At 33.8% G+C, this 20,634-nt stretch overlaps 1 protein-coding gene across 1 annotated transcript in view; it reads left to right on the top strand.

Annotated features, from left to right (window-relative positions):
* ASAP1 (ArfGAP with SH3 domain, ankyrin repeat and PH domain 1) overlaps window positions 1-20,634 on the top strand; it is a 141,135-nt gene that overhangs the window by 82,473 nt on the left and 38,028 nt on the right. Inside the window, 11 exon segments of the mRNA XM_030445593.1 lie at window positions 1,577-1,722; window positions 2,707-2,781; window positions 3,139-3,188; window positions 5,265-5,394; window positions 6,127-6,212; window positions 7,297-7,372; window positions 8,006-8,092; window positions 14,126-14,226; window positions 14,651-14,720; window positions 16,235-16,322; window positions 17,067-17,115. Of these exon segments, the coding sequence (XP_030301453.1) occupies window positions 1,577-1,722; window positions 2,707-2,781; window positions 3,139-3,188; window positions 5,265-5,394; window positions 6,127-6,212; window positions 7,297-7,372; window positions 8,006-8,092; window positions 14,126-14,226; window positions 14,651-14,720; window positions 16,235-16,322; window positions 17,067-17,115 (958 nt within the window).

The raw sequence follows: 20,634 nt of genomic DNA, 5'->3' as shown, positions 1-20,634 counted from the left end.
ACAACATTTAAAATCAAAATGTGAGGTAGCATGGTGATGTTCAAAGAGCTTCCCTGGCAAGGGCCAGGGGTTCCCTGAAAGCAGATTTCTTTCCAACCTTATTCCATTTTATCCTTCCTTCAGAACAACAGGGTACATTTGAGCTTTATTAGCTCAGCACTGTGTAAGCAAAAGCTCCTTCTGAGATACTCCTGTGTATACAAATGCAACAGCTTTCCCATTTAAAAAAAAAAACCCAACATATTTTATTATTATATAGTGGTTTCCTTGGTTTTAATGCTAAGTTATTTTATTAAACCCATATGCTTTTAGAACAATTTCATTCTTGTTAAAAACATACTGTTTAAGTTACAACTTCATATTAATATATGATTAAGCATTTGGCCTTTTGAAAACCTCAGTGTGACTCGTGTGAGGGGTTTGGGCTTTGTTTTGGTAAATGAGCATTGTGATTGTTATTTGGTTTTTTGTTTGGGGTTTTTTTTGTATTTTAAAAAGTTTTGTTGTTATGTTGTCCTTTTACCCCCCCTGTGTAATTCAAATGCCCTCAGGCAATACCACAACTTGAAGAAAATAAAACTTGCAGGTCTTTTGGGTGAAAAATAAAGTACCTACTGGCAAATATTCTCCCTTTTTCTCCTCCCTTTTTATTGCATGTAACTTATAGTTGGAATAGATCTGTGGTTTTGTGTTTGTGGCTTACAGAAAGCAACTTACTAAGACTAGGAAACTCATTAAAATGAAATACTGATTTAATTATGCTAACAGTATTCCTCTAAGAGAGATGAAGGTGTCCTACAGGGCTGTAGTGGCAAATTTTCTATTTGAAGATGCTAAAATATAAGTAATAAAAATAAAAAATAGAAACAGATGACGAAGGGGAAAGTAACGGAAGCAAGAAAATAATTTCAGTCACACTGGTCTGTGATTCAGAATTTCCTTCATACATTAGTAAAGGATTTTGCTCACTGCCATTGACTTCAGTTTCATCCTCTTGGTTACTGTTTGTATTTGCAATTTACTGTTAAATATATTGAAGCACTACTTTGGCAATATATCAATATCCATTCCAGCCTGTGGGATGACTCATTTGTACAAAGCAGATGAGAAGGGAATCTTAATCTGTAAGAGATGTTTCTTCTTTTAAAGTAGCAGTCTGGTTTAGAATTGTTCCCTTAGTGTTATATCTGATAATATTGACTGTATTTATTCTGCAAAATAGTTCTACATTACAGTTAAAAAGTTATTACAGTAGATAATTCTTACGTTGTTTACCAGATGAGTGTGTATACTTACACTGCTTGATCTTCTACTGATCTTATTACTTTTTTATTAACTATAGAACTTTATCTTGTTGATATATTACAAATTCAAGTCACTGATATAAAAGAAACATGTATATGTCTACTGGCTAACTAGTTTTTAATATTGTAAATTCCAGCAATAGCATTAATTTGGGGGTTTTTTTAAAGTACTGTTTTTCAGTTGGTTTGTCACTCTATTGCAATACATAATCTTGACCTTTTTGACTGTATATAAGAGAAGCTTTTTCTGACTTTTTAATTTTTCTTTGCAGATCATGTTCAAAATGAAGAAAACTATGCACAAGTGCTAGATAAATTTGGAAGTAATTTTTTAAGTCGGGATAATCCAGATCTTGGCACAGCTTTTGTTAAATTTTCCACGCTTACTAAAGAACTATCAACACTGCTGAAGAACCTGGTGAGGAATTTCAAACTTTCTTAGTATTCTAGTTTCTCCAGAATAATGTAAAATACAACAGCTTCTTGGTCCTGATGATAGTTATCGAGGTGCTTTAAGGTTTTTTTTTCCAAAAGCCCACACACTAATTTCTGCAGAGGTTCTCTCTAAAAGGGTGTTACTTGACCCTCACTGTGTTTGACTTGCAATTAGCAGTTAAGAAGAAAAATTTGAGGCATCATTTTCAAGCGATTGACAGTGTCAGATACCTCTTCTTTTGGACCTTATTTTAAGATGTACCTGTTGAAGGTAACACTAAATATGACAGCAGAAACTTAAAACATATAAATAGCATACATCTGTGAGTGTTTGGGCTTTTTATAAGACTGTGGGAATGAGACAGTGAGACCCACTTGTGTAATATATTATAAAGGTAATTACATTGCATTGGCCCACTGTCAGTGCTGGTCTTTGTTTTCAGCAATCTTGAGTGTCCTACCAGAATAGATTACTCTGCTTTTTGCTACTTCTGCTTCTTTTCCTGTTCCACATTACATTCTTTATTCAGTAATTCATTACAATAGTGCATTAAAAAGCTGTATGAAGATCTGCATAGGTGGAACTGAGTGTGTCAGTGTCTTTAAATTGGTCTAGATGAGGTTTTGGAAGAGCATTTGGAGCACTTGCAGATTGATTATTTTTTTGTTTTTTAATTTTGAATGGTGCTTGGCTTTTCCCAATTGTTTAAAGCCTCTTTTTTCTCTCCCCTTTCCTGTAAATGTCCTCTGGTAATCTTTTGGGGCAATTTATCTTCACATCCCTTCTTCACAAATTATCCTATGTATTTCCATCTGTTAAGGTTTTTTTTTTAATTGTAATGATACTTAAGGTCCCTTCCAGCCAAACCACTCTGTGATTCATAAGTGACGTTAAAAAGCTTGTTTGCAGTAGTTTGATATCATAAATCTTTTTGATTGGTAACACTATAATACTTTTCTTTTTTAGCTTCAGGGTTTAAGCCACAATGTTATTTTCACTTTGGATTCTCTATTAAAAGGAGACTTAAAAGGTGTTAAAGGGGTAAGTGTTGAAAACTAACTTCTTATTTATGGAAATGATTTCAGATTGAGCTGGTTTGTGACCTTTTTCCATTCACCCATGAGATTATTTCTTATGCTGGCATCCATTAATATTCTGTATGTAGTCCAAAGAGCAAATTCAAAATTGGTGTGACTGGTGCTTCTTTAGAATGTCATTGTAAATTTCCATCTTAAGGTGCAACGTGATACTCTGAGATTAAAAAATAGCTTTTTTTTCAATTAAAGTAAAAAAATTTTAAAGAAAAATGGAATTTTTTTCCTGTTGCTTATGATTATTATGAATAACTGTAATGACAAAGTTTTAAACATGCCCTAAGCAAATTTTATGTTTCCTAAGGATCTCAAAAAACCTTTTGACAAAGCCTGGAAGGATTATGAAACCAAATTGTAAGTATTGCCCTTCTCCCCCTCCTCCCCCCCTCTCCCCCTCCTCCCCCCCTCTCCCTTCCCCCCCTTTTTTTTTCTCTCCTTCTGCTCCCAGCTACATGATGTCTGTGGATATTGTTAATATGAGCAAGACACATCTTCTGTTCACTCCTCTTCTGCACTAATAGAAATAAAATATTTTATGTTTTCTATGTAGTAGTTGAATGACTGCCCAGTATTTCTTTATAGTGTGAGGAAGACAATGCATAGATACTGAACATTGTAAAGTGTATTGTGGAGATTTCATTTGGCATTTACACATTCTTATAATCATATACATAAAATCTACCAATTGTAAAAACTATGAGATTTTTATCTTACACTGTGTTGCACAAATACGTGTTGTTGAGAGCTTGGTTGAGTTGGTGTGAATTTAAAAGTATCTGAGGTTTTAAAAGTAATTTCTTATTTTGATACCTGTCTTCTGTGGGTGAAGATTTATTTATAAAAATAGAAGATTGGAAACAAGTAGTGTTGTAGTTGCATAAGTACTAGGGGAATGGTTCAGAATGCTCAAGGAACTGATGGGCAGTAGTTTTATCAGAATTCAGGAGTGATCAGGAGTTAATTGATTTTCGTATCCTTTAAAATACTCCCCTTTTTAATCTTATTATTAGCTTTATTTATATCTATCCAGGAGTGGAAAAAAGCAAAGAAATACTGAAGCATTTATTAACAACATAATTTTATTAACTAGTATAGTAACTTTTGCCTTTTAGATTCATTATAGTGTGGAAACGTTGTGAACAACTGAACTGGATATGAGGTTGTTGCTAATGCAAGGCAAAAAGGAGATTCTTGTCCTAAAATCTCAGCACTGAACTCACTTTAGCCTTCAGACTAAATATGCATAATTGGAATATTTTTTTTTTTAGTTAATTAGTTCTTACAGATCCTGCATATTTTGCAAAATATATTAAATAGTTTTCTTTATATAGCAAAACTAGTAAAAAAGTATAAAATTTCTGCCTCTCAAATTGGTATGTGTAAAATCAGGGATATCTTTGCCATCCCCTTTATAAGAAATGCCATTAAAAAGAAGACAGAGGTATCTCATACAGATTTAATACATGAAATAATCTGTGTAAATCTGTTCTGAATGTGGAAAGTTTACAGAAAGATTCCTGTTGTCTTGGTACTTTTTTTTATTATTATTTTAGTTGTTTTTGTAAGCAAATTTCACTTGGACTTATGAAGACCAAGAAGATGTCCCTTAGATTTCTCAGAGGAACCCAGTTTCCCAAAAAGTCATGTCAAGTTTGGAGGCACAGTGCTGAAAAGTGCTTTGTTCTGCAAGCAAACATTATGCAAACATTTTTTTTTTTCTGGTGAGGAAAGAATACAAAGCACACAGTGTTTTGTCACCTGCAGAAGTACAGATTAAGCTGTATTTTTTCTCAAAAGGGCTCCTGGAGAAGAAAAACTTTTAGTAAAAAAAAAATTTAGAAAATAGGTTTTTCTGCCCTTATGGAGAATCTCAAGTTTGTTTACAAATGGAGTGTCTTTTTAGTCTGCAGAGTGGATAGGTGGGGACAGAGACATTGTAAAGCTCTAATTAACGTCTCCTGAACTCTCATTTCCATATTTGCATTTCACTGTTTCAGAATTAGTGTTTAGTTTCTCTGAACATGTAAGTCATGTCATGTTTTTTTAATTCCTTCCTTATGAGCATGAAACACATTTAAGATATTCTGCCTATTTTCTGATGAGTCAGTAATTTCTTACTTTTGTGGTTTACACTGCAGTAGGTAGAGATGAAGACTCTGGTGCATGTGTCATGGAAAGAATGAGAATTTTTTGGTTTTTCCCAATTAGCATACAAACTAGAGAAAACATTTGAAGGGTGAAAGGAAGCAGCTTTGTGATTCCATTACTTCTGGACATACAGGGTCTGGTGTCACAGTCTAATCTGGTGTCAAGAACTAATTTGCAGAATGGCATCTTAATATTTCTTGACATAATTTTTTGTTTGTTTTCTAAAGAGATTGCATGATAGTAGAAGAAATTTTCTAAAATGTTTTCTAATTAAAATTTCAGTACAAAAATTGAAAAGGAAAAACGAGAACATGCAAAGCAGCATGGGATGATAAGAACTGAAATAACAGGAGCTGAGATAGCAGAGGAAATGGAGAAAGAAAGGCGACTCTTTCAGCTGCAGATGTGTGAAGTAAGAAACGAGTTTCAGCCTTTAATTATGACACCATAACTGAAAATTCCCTTGTGGGCCTTACTCTAAAGGTGTTGAAATCTACTTCTTTGTTTTATGGGGGCAGAGGGAGGAAACTATTTCAATGTCACATAATATAGCATCATAAAGGTAATTATTTTAGCAACTCTGCAAAATTTGGATTCTTTTTTCTTTATTCCTTTTCTTTGTTTTTAAATTATGCTCAGGTTCTCAGGGTGAAAATATTTTATGGAAATATTTTGGGTTTTTTCAGCTTTATGGTTGGGCATTTGGGAAGTACTTTTGATGTCTTTCTTCATCATGCTTTATGCAGATTTGAAAATAAAATGGTAAATCATAGTGATATATTACTTCCATAAAGGTGCTCTTCATATTATTAATTCTCTCTATTCCATTTTAGTGGTGATTACTATAAATTGAATAATATGTATATTTTTAATATGTTTCACTAATTACTACAGCAGCATAACAAAAGGGACATCTTGGAACAGTTGGAAAAGATGAAGCTTTTTCCTTGATTTTTTTTTAATGTTTTGGCCAAATAAACTGTTGCCTGTTTCTGTCTTGCTTAACTGTGGTGGACTGGTGGCTTATGAGTCAGCACCCAGGTTAAACACAGATAATTCATTGAGCAAATAATAATTTATTGACTGAAAACTGTTGAAGGTTGTGAGACATGACTATCAATATTTTTTTTCACTGTCTATGCAGTATCTTATTAAGGTTAATGAAATCAAGACAAAAAAAGGCGTGGATCTTCTACAGAACCTGATCAAGTATTACCATGCACAGTGCAAGTAAGTGGGATGTTTTAACCTTTAATTAAAATTTTCTCTTTTACACAAGTGTTTCTTTCCCATTGCATTAAACTTGTTTTGGTTACATCAGGAATTTCCACCCAGTGTCTGCAGCTTCATTTTATTTGGTTGTTATCTTTCAGTAGAGTATGAAAGTGTGTGGGGCAGAGGGCTGAGAGACAAAGAGACTAATGGAAAATGCAGCATGTTAAATACAGTTAATGGTAGTTCCTGAGGAATACATCTAGAATATACTTCTAGAAATAGCTTCTTTGCTTTATTTATAGTTCTTCTGTAAATTCTTGTACTGTGAAATCCAGTAATTTATTTGAAGTTCCTTGAGCTGAAACGGGTAAGATATGACCTTATCATCAGGAGAACCACAGAGCCAAACGTGCAGCAGCTTTTACTTAAATGAAGGAAAGAAAATTTAAAAATTACTGAAGGGAAACATGTTGGCTAGCTGATAAAAATAAGCTACTTATACCCTCTCTAATTCAGTGTTTGTTAAGGTCACAATGGTGTATTTGAAAATGACCATACTTTTAAAGTACTGGGAAGGGTTTTAAACAAAACAAAAAAACCCCCACAAAAAACAGCAACAACCAGAAAAAGCTCTTAAAGAAACAATGACCATAAAAAGCTTTGTAGTGGTGAATAATCAACTGCTTGCCTTCAGATTGGTAACTTAGAATAAATAAAGTTAAATTTCTATTTATGTATAACCTCACCTTTCATTTGTTGCCATTTCATATGCTAACATGTGAAGTGATTTTTTGGCTCATTGTATTTTTATACAGTGAAACTAAATCAACAAATTACATTAAGCTGCATTTCAGTCCAGAAAAATATAATCAGACCTTTCTGAAATATATTACTGTAGAAGAATGTGGAAGCTGTGCAGTTGTATGGTTAGTTGGATAGTAAAGCAGTTCACACTGGGACAGAGGGGTTTTTTTGTTTCTGAACTTGGAATAAGCTATATAAGTTTTAGTGATTTTTACTGTTTTTTTCTGCAAGACAGTCTGCTTTATGTTACAAGTTAGATGTATTCCTGATAAATCACAAGTATTTTTCATTGTAGTTTCTTCCAAGATGGCTTGAAAACAGCTGATAAACTTAAACAATATATTGAAAAGTTGGCTGCTGACTTATATAATGTAAGTTTATTTATAAGTAATTTAATCTCTGAAAATGGGATTTTTTAAAATATGAATATGTTTTAGGTACGACTACAAGGGTGTTAAATGGTTTATTTCAAACTGAATATAGCTATTCTGAAGAAAAAACATCTTAACTATCTTAAACTTTGTATTCTGTTTTTACAGTTATTAGTAAAAACAAATTTCATTTTTTAATATATTAAAATAAAACTGCTTTATAGTGGGAATCTTTGAATCAGATTATGCTATTGTCACCAATTTAGGTACCATTTTCATTTTTCTCAAACTGGCTGCAATAATCCCATTTGCTATTGTAATTTGTGATTAATTTAAATGGTTATTTTCAGTCCTTAAGTCATCCGTCAAGGTTATAGGAGTTAATTTAATTAATGTTTCAGAGACTAATTTGGTTACTGTTAGAGAGTACCAGGAGTGACCGTGTGAAGTTTTACATTCATGATAGCTTGCTTTCAATATTGTATACATAGAAGGTGAACATATAAAATAAACTCAGCTACAGCAGAAATACAGAATAGTTGAGCTGCCTGTTCACAATGTTAAAAATTATATCTTGGAATGCATAAAAAATTCAAGTTGCATCCAGAAAGCAAACCCAGTTTCTTTCCATAGATAAAGCAGACACAAGATGAAGAAAAGAAACAACTTACTGCTCTCCGTGATTTGATAAAATCTTCTCTGCAGCTTGATCAGAAGGAGGTAAATAATTTAGATGTGTTATTCTCAGAGATAATGTAAATTTATTGATTCTGTATTCAGAAATTGGCTTGAGTGATGTCCAGTTTTTGTAGATATTGGTTCAGAAGAGTTGGACTTTGAACATTATGATGAAACTTATATTTAGTATGTCCAACTACTTATTAACAAACAATAGTTTTAGATTAATGTTCTGTTTCCATTTTATATATAAAGGAAATTTATTCCTTTGTGTGTGTGTGTTTATAATTTTGTATTGTCTATGTACCCTTTTTATGTTCTATAAGAAGAGTAATAGATCAGGTAAATGTTTCATCTAGCCTGGTATTATGCCCTTGACCATGATAATGAGTGTTCAGGAAAAAAAACAAGTGGGATGCACTTTCTTCTCATGTCTTGCCAGCCTCCAGCCAGATCATGTTCAGGTTATTTGTGACCTAGGTGATTCTGAGTAAGCCAGAATGAAAACTGGAAGCTTGTCTTAACATGCAGTTTCCATATTACTACTCATCTACCAATTCACATAGATTTTGCGATGGTATTCCCCTTCCTAAACCCCTTTGCTAATCCTGTATCATAGGGGAGACAACTCTTGTGTTAATTAGATGGAAGTGGCTGAGACAGGGCAATTAAAAAGAAAAATAAAAATACATTGGGAATTACAGTGGTATCAGAACTGAAGGGGGAAGATCAGACATCCATTGTAGATATGCTGGGATACTTCTTCAACTAGGACAAAGTATACAATAAATATCAAATCTTTTACCTAAGGTATAATGTGATGCTTCCAAATCATAGAGCCTAAGAGTAAGAAATGCTGAATATTCTTTGGTGATGCTGAATGTTGGGAGGAGGGGCTGGAGGGAAGGATGTGGCTTTCCTTTAGGAAAAGATCACTTCCTCTCTGCTCAGTTTTCTCTTATATAAATAAAATATTAGTATTTGCTAGTTCTCTGCTCAATTTAAAGAAATTTTATTAAATATTAATTATTATTGTTTTAATTAAACATTAGGCAAATGCCATTCTGCTGTATATATATTATCATCCACATATACAATTGGTCAGTATTGCTAATAATTAAGTATGCATAAGAATAATATAATTTACAATCAAATGTAGTGAGTTAGCTGGGTTTCCAACAGCAATCTATCATGGCTGTTTAGAGTAAAATGCAGGGCAACAAACACTGATAATTACCCTGAATACTCTCCCATTAGTAGTTCTTTTTCCTCTCTATATCACTTTGTATTTGTTTATGCTGATCTTCACCTGCCATTTCTTGTTAAGTTATCCACTTTTGTGAGTTCCTTGAGAAAAACTTCACTCAGCCATTCTTGGCTATCCTGAATAATTCAATACCTTATCGGCAACTTTGATAGTTTAAAGTTCACCCTTTTCTAGACTTCTGTGGTGTTGAACACAATGTGCTTCATCTTCCTGTGAAACTCACCTGTTAATTTCTTACTTTTTAACTTGGTAATTCATCTGAAAACTTTTCAACTTGTCCTGTAGCAATGTAATTCTCGTTGTTAAGGAACACAAAGTAGTGCCCATAGAAAGTTCAGGTATGCTCTCTCTGATTTCTCATGTGTCTACTTACTGATTCCTTCAGAGAACTCCAGCAGATTTTTGAGACGTAACATTCCATACAAAATCTGCAATGATTTTCCAGTATATATAAGACTAAATATACTCTTAAAAGTAGTTTTCTGAAGTCTTCTTTTCCCATGTGGTGTGAAACTTACTTTCCCAGAATTCTTCTGGAGTTTCTTTAAAAATAGGACTTGAGTACTTGAGTAAATAAATATTTTTATGAGCTTTCATATAATTTTGTAGGTAGCACATTGTTATTATGGCTATTGTGTGCAGGTGAATGGCTTGAATTTAGAGAATTGTTCCAGAGAGAATCACAATTAATAAGGAATGCTTGAAGAGTCATTTCTTACAAGGTTTTGGTGGTGGTGTTTTTTTATTTTTGAATACTTGCTGTGTGTGTTTTTGTAATGGAGATGTATGTTATGTAGTGGCCAGAAGGCTGTTCCACTCCCTGCATCTTTAATCCAATCATTTTGAATGACATCACAACCTTACAAAACACAGTACATGGTTTTTAGAATTTCTTGATCACAAATGATGATAGGAGCAATACAGAGCACTTTTGAATAGATCCCAGTTAATTGTAAGACCTACCAGCTCTCTCTGGTACTCAGTTTGTCTCATAGATTTTTTCCTTCTTTCTCCCCTGTCCACATAGCTTTGTCAAATCTCTTCCATAAAACTTAGAGCTTCCCATACATGAGTTACATTTGTAATCTGAGTATCACAATCACTCAACATGTCTCAGGCTTGCTGTCCATCCTCTCCCCCAGAAGCTGAACAGAATACTTTAATTTTCAGTAGCTATTTGGAAAGAATTTTGAAGTGTTTTGATGAATCCATTCCCAACACATGGAGGAACAAGACTTGCTCTCTTCTCACATACCTTTTTTTCTTCCACAAGCTGATTATCTGGGAGGCAAAGAAAGTACATCCTTCTCTCCTGTCTGCTTTGTATATTAAGTTCAAGCTGCTTGGTAATCAGCCAGTTCTTGGAAATAAAATAGGACAAATGAGTTGTTCTTGTTTGGTGCTGTATATTGTACATACATGGCTGCATACAGTACAACTCAAGTTTCTCAAGTTCCTCACAGAGTACTATGAGGTAGAATAACTAAGTGAAATACAGTGTTTGGGGTTTGTTTTGTTTTTTTTTTTTTTTGGCTACCTATGTGTAGTAAAAATTACTCTGCTTCAGTGGAAAGTAACCTTATTTAAAATATAAAAATTAAGCATTTCAAATTGTGAAACTTCAGTACATGATGTAATAAAGCAGTTTCACAGGCATCATCAAAATAACCTATGCAACTGTTCTGACTTCAGTTATAGTGTAGATAAATCCTAGGACTCTGGAAAAGCTGTGTGTGTACATGTATCTTGAGACTGTGTCTTGGGAGCAATAAAAGGAGCAATATTGTGCTTTTTAGATATTCAGGAAAATTATGGGGGAGAAGGAGATCTGTTGTCAGGAAGGAATCCACAGTTTTGGTTAAAATAACCCTTAGATCACATTGATGTTCAAGAACCTCTTTCAAAATCAACGTGAGGATTTCCACTCGTGGTTTTGCTGCATTACATGAGGCAGAGTGTAATGATGGCAGATATTAAGGAGCCTGATAAAACAATGTCTTTGTTAGTTTAGGTATACTCAGTATTTTAATCCTGAAATAGCCTGGCAGCATCCATTACTACTTATTTAAGTGGCAATGAAACTTGAAGACACAGACCCTGAGTTTCACCAGTCAGCTTTCTATTATTTTGTATACCCAAATCCTCAGGTATTTGAAGCTGGGCTTTATTACTGTGACAGATGGCTTGCTCAGTTGCTATTAAGAATCCATTTCCCCTCTTACATTTGTGTGTAATAATCTCACCATTGGAAAATTTATGGATTAATGAAAATATTGAAGAACATTAAATGAATGGGACTTTCTCCTGTGTATTTGTAAAGATTTGGAAGTAGTCTTACAAAAAATTACTTTGGCATGGAAACAGTTTGAAATAATAAAATTGAGGCCCTGGTTGTCAAGAGTTTTAAGCTTCTTTGACCATTTGTGCAAGAGAAGGAAGTTGAAACTAGTGATTCCTGTCCAAATTGTAAATTCTTCTACCTTTGTCATCTTTAGAGTTGCTGGTTGGTAACTGACACTTCCTACCCAGCTCAGAGTGACCTCCTGTCACAGATGACAAAAGAGACTCTTGTGTGGCTTTTAATTTTATTGAAGCATTTAGTGTATTTTTAAATTTGAAATGGTCTGTATGGAAAAAGTACTCTACAGCACCCATATTTTAACTCAGGAAAAAATACTGGTGTACTAAATGAGCAAACCTCATCGGTGACACTTTCAGGTTCTCATAATGCACCTCTTATTTTACTGTTGCATTCATTCAGGGTTTTTATTCAGTAGTATGAACATCAGTAATGTTCTTACACATTTTACTGGCATGCCTTTCCTTTGACTGGTAAAAAAACTACGACTGTAATCCTTGCAGTTACCTGGTTCTTGGAAAGCACATCTCGACAGCCTTTGAATCTTGACTTGCACAGAAGTGCAAGAGCTGTAGCTTTACTACAGAAGTACAATTTACTGTGGTTCTCTTAGGTGCAGTGTCTCATCTTGCCATTATATACTGTCTTGGTATCAAGTTACGGCAATTTCTGTTACTTTGCACAAGAATTCCCTGATTTGGTAAAGTGTCTATGGTTTAAAGCTCTAGGGGAACAGTATTTTAAGGGGTACTAGTGTAATTTTAATTGTGTATTTATTTTACATGCTGAAAAATGCTTCTATGTTAAGAAGCTTAAATTTTAAAGGAAAGCAGGCCTTTAGCCTTTTATTCTCTGTTTTTCTGTATGAACTATAGATGCAAATGTAACTTAACAGCTTTAAATTGAGTATGGCTCGTCTTTAGAATCATGCTTTGTGTCTGTTTTGTTAACTAGTTCTTCACATTTTGACTTAATTCCTCAGTTCTCCATCTAATATGCTCATTCATTCCTGTGCTAATAGCAATAGGACCCTAATTCCACTGTGGGTCAAGATTTACTTATAGCACATCACTGCTCACTGTGGAGCTGTAACCACTGCTGACAGCACATGGGACAGAGCAGCCTTCAGGCTGCTTACAGCCACAACTGCCAGTTTCGCCACAGCACTTTTCTCTAAACTCTTATGACAAAGTTGTTATAAAATGAAAACCAGTTGTAAGGACCCTGAGTAGGAGGGAGTAAATCTTAAATATATATATATATATATATATATATAGTAAGAAAGTGGGCCTTGAAAGCGTAGCTGTTATTGCCAAGGCAGTAATTGAAAGGGGTGAGGTAGGATTTTGTCACATTTTGCAGATAATTGTTATGAAAGTACATTTAAAATGATGTGTCCTTGATTATACCTTTTTATATAGATTTTCAAAAATTAAAATTTAGCTTTGGGCCTGACCTTTTTCAATGGAAATTCAGAATTAGCTCCAGTTTAGTGTAGGATACAACATGGCTATCATTTTAGACAATTTAAATATAGTAAAGACTGGGACACATTTAGTAAAATTTGATCCTGTAATCATCTTAATTGCTTTTTGAAACCAATGTCATAATGCAAGGTCGAGCAGATTATTATAATGTTTTATTAATTGATGAGCAAAAGCACCAGTGTGCCTAAAAAAGTAATTCTTGCCTTATTTCTAGTAGTGCCATTAGAAAGTGGAAAACTTGTTTTACTAGATATGGGGCCAATGAAATTTTTTTTAAGGAACGTGTTTCTTAAATAAAATAATAATTCTTGTTTTAAATTATTTGCTTTCTCTTTTCTCTTGCTTTTGCCTTTCGTGATCGAAGTCTAGGAGAGTAAGTCAATGTTTTAATGAACTTTTGGGGATTTTTTTTCTGATGTGCTTGTAACAAGTTAATCCATTTCACTTAGTTGTTTCACTAGATCAGGCCAAAAGTTATTTCAGTTTACTTCATTCACTAAAACTCATGAATTATACACATATTTTTAATTGGATTAAAAAGGAAGATATTTTTACCATTTATTATTGTTCATCTATATAGATTTCTGTATATATGCATGCTATATTCTGTTGCTTTCTTTTTGAAATTTTGTCATAGCTTTTTACTCTTTACTTAAGATTATGCAATATTAAATGTCTATATTATAAGAATTTACTATTTTGAGATGCATATTTTCATCCACACTATACTTCTAATGTCTAAGGAAGTAATTGAATCTTGAATATGCAGTTCAAGATCATGTGAAGTAAAAGCAAGCTCTCCTATGGATGTAAAGCATGCATTAGGAGTTTTCTCTCTTTTTTAATCTTTATTCATTTGTGAAATTGTGATAGAGAAGAGAAATTTAAAAATAGGCTTATAGGTTAGGAAAACTTAATATGCACATCAGGAAACATTAATGGTGGTGTTTTCCTTTTTTTAGGATTCACAGAGCAGGCAAGGAGGATATAGTATGCATCAGCTTCAGGGGAATAAAGAATATGGCAGTGAGAAGAAAGGTTATCTTTTAAAGAAGAGTGATGGGTATGTTCTTGGAGTCCATAGTTAGATAATAACTATTACTATGTTCATGCACTGATTTTTATTGTTCTCTTCTGTGGGTGCTTAAGGCACATTCTCCTAATGCATGTGTCACAAGTACTCAAGAATTTTATAGTTCTGAAACTGAACACAGACCTGAATTTAATACAGTAAATATAAAAAGCATGACAAGCAATCACAAAAAAAAAGGTACTTAACAAGCAAGCAAACAAAAATATTGCCTTTGTAAGTCTCTAAAAGTTGATTAGGACCTGTAATAAATCTCCAGGTTATTTTTGGTGAGGCATTTGATAAAATTGAGTGCATCTGTTTCTCAGTACTAATTTTCTCAAAAAGTTAATGGATTTAATGTGTTAAGAAATCACATCTACTTACTGATTTAATTGTTTTTGACATGCTTATGTAGGTTAAGGAAGGTATGGCAAAGAAGGAAGTGCACTGTTAAAAATGGAATTCTTACCATATCACATGCAACGGTAAGTTATAAAAATAACTTTTTACTAAAATAATAAATTCACATTATCCTTTCCTAGTGAATCTGTTCGTCTTAATCTGCTATTACAAAAAATATGCCACTCATGCTTCTGGCTTTTGAAGTGGGTTATCAGAAGTTGGAGACTGATTTATGGAAGTCTCATTATACTTGCTATGTTAAAATTTTTCCCAGTTTTCTGCTGCTGACCACTAGTGGGAACTAGTGGGTTACATGGAGCAGTACACCTGTTCTTATTAAACCTTTGAGATAAAACATGTGATTCTTCTGAATAAAATGAAGTGTCAATAGTGTAGCTGTCTGCATCAGAGCAAGATACTATAGACTTCTTTTTAGCCACTGGAGAGCCGTTCAATGTAATTAAAAGGACTCTGGATAGATCTGGTCAGATGTTTTGTTTAAACTTAATTTTGTCTTTTGACTGTACTAGAAGTTCAGCAATTAGCTCATGCATAGATGTGTTATGTATTACAGATGGTATATTCTTACACAGGATATTAATTATTTAAAACATTTGAATACTTACACATTAATTTCATAAAAGATTTAAAATCATTCAACTAATCAGAATGAGAAAATGAGAATAGACGCTGGTTCAAAACAATTTTTTAAATTCCTGTGGGCTTTATGTAGCCTTCTAAATTTTTCTTCTATTTTACCCCACTTCTATAGCTTATGATAGCTGATTTAATACTTAAGTGTATTTATCAATACTTTAATAAGAAAATGGCAAATATATGGAACAGGCTTTTTAATGAATGCTCCAGCTGTTTTTTTTCTGAAAGGGTTGTCAAGGTCTATCTGTGAAGCACATGATTTGGAAACTTTGAAGTGTCAAATTGATGTTAGATGTTATGTAAGTCTGACATGTTAACACATTAACATAGAGTGAATGTGTTAATATTTTGACTGTTTTCAACTAATAGTATGAAACATTTGATCACAGTGAGTTCTGTGAGTCAGGCATATATCTGATTAAGATCATAGAGTCCAGGCGTGACCTATCTCTATCAAACATTCATGTAACTCTGTCAAATACAGTACTTAAACTGTGTTCTTAAGCACCACCTCTACATGTCTGTTAAACACAGGGATAGTCATTCAACCACTCCCCTGGGCAGTCTGTTCACGTGTTTAATTACCCTTTCAGTGAAGAAGTTTCTTCTAATATATTATCTGAACATCCCCTGTCACAACTTGAGGCCATTTCCTCTTGGTCTAGCACTTGTTATTTGGGAGAAGAGACCAATTCCCACCACACTACAACTTTCTGTCAGGTTGTTGTAGAGAGTGATATGGTCTCCCCTCAGCCTTCTTTTTTTTCATGGTTAAGCAACCCCAGTTCCCTCAGACACTCATCATGGGAATTGTAAATCGTGAGAAAGTAGTAACATTATAGAACCATACATCCATCATGGTTGGGAAGGACCTTCAAGATGAAAGCAAAAATAATCCTAAATCAAGACATTTTTAAAATAAAATAAATTTTCTTTTTAGTCCAACAGGCAACCAGCTAAATTGAATTTATTGACCTGCCAGGTGAAGCCAAATGCTGAAGATAAGAAGTCTTTTGATCTGATATCACGTATGTAGCAACTTTAGTGCCATCTTGTATTATGTGGGATTTCTAAAATCATTATTATGTGATAGTTTTTACTGCAGTAAAAGGAAAGACCTCTGGCCTCATCTTGTTTTTCTTTGTTGTCTGTTCTGTTTTTTGAGTGCTGTTTGAGGCACTGGGGTAGGGACTTGCCTCAGCATTAAAGCTCCTCTAATTTCCCTTCTCCTCATTTTGGTCTTGTATAGCAGGTGTTTGAAATTTTAAAACCCTTTTGAGGTCAGTGAGTCAACTTAGTGTTTTTAGTCTTTACATATATAGTAACAACACAGTTCCAACACTGTGTTTACAAGGACAGTCTATGACACCTTTAAATAGGGGGCATAATACCCAGTTCTTATCTCATTCTTTGGTTTGTAAAGAGTATGTGTTTCTTAACCCAGACAAAAGCAATGGTATATAATAGGATCAAATTAATTTTGTCCTTTTCTGCTGATGATGTTTCACATTTGGTGTGAGAAGAGCAAAATTTGTTTAATAAGTTCATTTTCCTTTAGTATTTCTAAACATTAGACTTTTTGAAATACATATATTTGGTGTAAATCAAAATTTACTTTTATCTTTCTCTGCTTTTTTTAAAAATCTTTTCCATGAGTTTCCATGAGTTAAGTATTAATGTTACTGATTAAGAGCAATTGCTCTTAAATGCCAAATAGGTTTTAGTAACAAATACGTAGGTACCAAGTAAAAGTATGTATTTCTTTATTTCAGATAACAGAACATACCACTTTCAAGCAGAAGATGAACAGGAATACGTAGCGTAAGAATGTTTACATTTCTTTAAGTTTATTTTGCCAATAGAGGTCTATAAAATCACATATGATAGTGGAAATTGTATTCTCAGTGCAGTGTCTGTCTGTTTTGTCTACTGCTGTGAATCTGTAAATGAAAACTACATTGTGTCACACTATAGGGCTCTTTAAAAGCCTCACAACATTAAAAACAAAACAAAGCAAAAACTCAACCCAACCAACAAAAAAGCCAAACTCTGTTATCATTGTGCTCCCCGCCAGCAGTTGCTTGGCATGATACAGTAGATCAGGTTATTATGTTTCAAATGTAATATTTTAAAATTCTTCTTAAATCTTCTGTGTCAACCCTCTTTTGCAGTTACTTCTTTTCTTCCTGATCCTGCCTTTTCCTTTAAGTTAAAAGTAATAAATAGGTAAAAGATTTCCAAATGACACACAGAAAATATTTGCAGGTAATGCATCTTTTCCTCTGTAGGTCTAGAAATAAACACCAAAGCAGATCTCTGAGATTTGTATATTTCAGAATCTAGTAACTTGCCTTATTAATGCCAATTTTTCAGCCAGATTATTTCCTTTGAAACAATCTTTCTTCCTGCTACATCAGAACTACTTCTTTTCCTGAGAACCACATACCACCTTTTTTTTTCTCTCTCCAGAATATTGCTCTGTGTGTCATCTAACATGTGTTGTAAGCCTGAGCCCCTTCCAGGCTGCCTCGTTCTTCAGGACTTGAGCTGTTTTGTTACATGTCCCTGTTCTAATTCAATGCTGTGTTGTTCCATATGTATTTTAAAGCTACAGGGAATGTTTGTGTGGTATTTCAGTTGTCTGATAGGTTTGTGAGGCAGTGGCATTGACAGTTCAATCTTGGAGGGCATGAATGAAAAGGGAAGGCTGAAGAGTCCTTTGTCATGCAGCTATTTCCTTCCAGAGTTTTCCACAGCTTTATGTTGCCTCTTAGAATGCAAAACTGACTTGCTAGTCATGCTTACTGCATTCCTTCTGGAACTTAATTATTCCAGTGAGTTTCTTAGTGAAGAAAGTACTTTTATTGCTGATCAGTAGTGCATTTGATGAGTCAGAAATTTTTATATCTCTGCCATAAATTAGTTTTTACTGTAATTCTTGGTTGAAAAGATGAAGTTTATTTTTTTGTCTTAATGCATGAGCAGGGCAGGGGGAGAATACATTAGTAACTTAATTCTTTGGATGAGCAGGTCAATAACTTTAGCTGGCTGCCTGTTGGACTGCTTTGTAATTCCAGGCTTGTTTTGCTTCCCATTAGAACTCCAGTTCCCATGTGATAGCCACTAAAGCCTGATTTATCACTGTAAGGTCCAGTGGCTGAGAAGATGACTTGTACCTGCATATTTTTATCTTGCTGCAAGTTTAAAAAGTTTTACTTGGCTAAGGAGACATTAGTTGCATCCAAGTGTTGGAATGCATGCAGACAAACTAATAGATGCTAAGAAGACCAAGAAGTGGAAAGTTGAACAACCTGTCTCAATGTACTCAGTAGAAGACAAAAAATTCTGTGGGACTTGAGTAATTTTTAAAGTATCTGAAAGATGAGTACAAAGTATTACCAGAAGTTTTTTGAATGTAAGCTTGATGCTGATGAAATAAAACAAATATATTTTTAAAATAAAGAAAATAAAAAAATAACAGGCTAGCCTTTAGAAAAAAGGGGAAGGACAACAATCACAGGACAGCTTTTATAAATTGTTGACTTTTAATTAACTTTACCATATTTACTGATTGCACTTGTTTGAGTGTGCAGCCTGCCAGGAAGGGTCTGGCTTCTTGTATAAATAACATTACTCATTAAGAATGTGTCTGCTACAACACACACTGTGATGGTTCTTGTTCTGCTCTCTCACAGATAACACCAATGATCTGCAGCCTTGGGCAGTGGATTCCTCTAGCTGAGGAAACCCAACCAAAATAAGTTACTGCTCTTATGGCTTAAACAGTCTCAATATGGAAATGTGTAGTATCAAACTAACAGCAGGCTCAGTTACATCATGTTTATTTTAATAGCATCTAATAATTCTTCAACTGTTACTGCGTAATTGAGTTTTATTCAAATTCTGCATTTTTAACAAACTAATCAAATTTTAACCCTGAAAGAAGTTGTCAAAAAATGTCAGAATAAATGCTGTCCATCTGAGTTTAATGATTATTTTACTCTGTGTTTAACACAACATTACTGTATCAGAAACAAGACACTGCCACCTCTTATCTTTTTAATCTTATTTCATCAGAAAACTTGCATAAGTGTGCCATCTAGTGTGGGTTCTTATGTCATGTAGCTAGGGGGAGCTACATTAATGTAAATCTGCTTTCAGCATATAAATTATGGAAGAAATTAGTTTTCAAATCTTTCAATTTCTATTTTATTTTATGTTGCTCTTTCTATTTTTAAAGCATTTTATTTTAAGTATAAGTTCTCAGATTATTCCCTGCCCATAAAAACTAAAAAAACAAAAGTATATGTATGAAGCAAAAAATATGCCCACATATCAGTTCAGGCTTTGAATCTATATTGCAAGATGATACACATGATTTTCCTTCTGAAACCTTAAACTTTCTTTGCATTATTTCAGGGAGAAATTAGGAATTTCAATTTGAAGTTCTGTTACTTTGTTTAGGTGACCATAGCCATTTTGGCACTTTTCAGAAGACTGGTTGCAGATAATTTTGATATTTTAAACAGGAAATTAATTGAGGCCACTACCATTTCAAAATATTTCCGTGTAAAAAAGTGTGTATTTACATTACATTTAAAAACATCTAAAATCACTATATCTGGGAGGTGTTTTTTCACTTTGTTTTTTTTCTAAACTCGGCATCTTGTCCTTAATAGAACTGATTTCCCCTTTTTTGCTTCTACCTTTCCTTCTTGTACCTCAAAAGCCACTGAGAGTTTTTTTTTAATATTTTTAATTAAAACATTATTTTGTAAACAAAAACTTGCAGAGTTGGTGGGGCGCAGGGGACTAGAGCCTGAAATATCATTTAAGACTCTTGATTTGTTGCAGTCAACAGTTGCTCCTAAAATTTTATGTTGTCTGTCAATATTGTTACTCTCCTGTCATTTTCTCTTCCTTACCCCATTTGTTACCATGGCAGTTTTCATTAATTTGGCCATTACAGTCTGAGTCTGATTAGTGCACTGAGCCCTGCATTTTGAAAGGCAAAGAGACATCAACACATTAAAAAATCTGCTTGCTGTCTCCTCAATGAAGAGCAATGCACACTGGAGAAAGCAGTGGATTTCAGGAAGATTTTTCAATCCTTCTTTTCAAGCAGTTTAATTTGCAGGAGCTTAATTGTGCCCTTTCTCTTCCACAGCTTCTGTTTATTTGAGGAACCTGAGAAATGCTTTGATTTTAAAATAGTTCACCAAGGGGACATGAGAATTAAGACTTCTTGTCTTTTCTTATTCTTACTTACCTTTGCTCAGTTATTTCTTTTCTGTCTCTCGTATTTCCCCCACTCAGTCTCTCCCACTGTGCAGTCCTTCC

This window comes from Calypte anna, chromosome 2 (assembly GCF_003957555.1).
Source record: "Calypte anna isolate BGI_N300 chromosome 2, bCalAnn1_v1.p, whole genome shotgun sequence".
NCBI classification, from domain to species: Eukaryota; Metazoa; Chordata; class Aves; order Apodiformes; family Trochilidae; genus Calypte; species Calypte anna.
The sequence above is the reverse complement of the archived record's forward strand: the minus strand, read 5'-3'. Positions and strand labels throughout refer to the sequence as shown.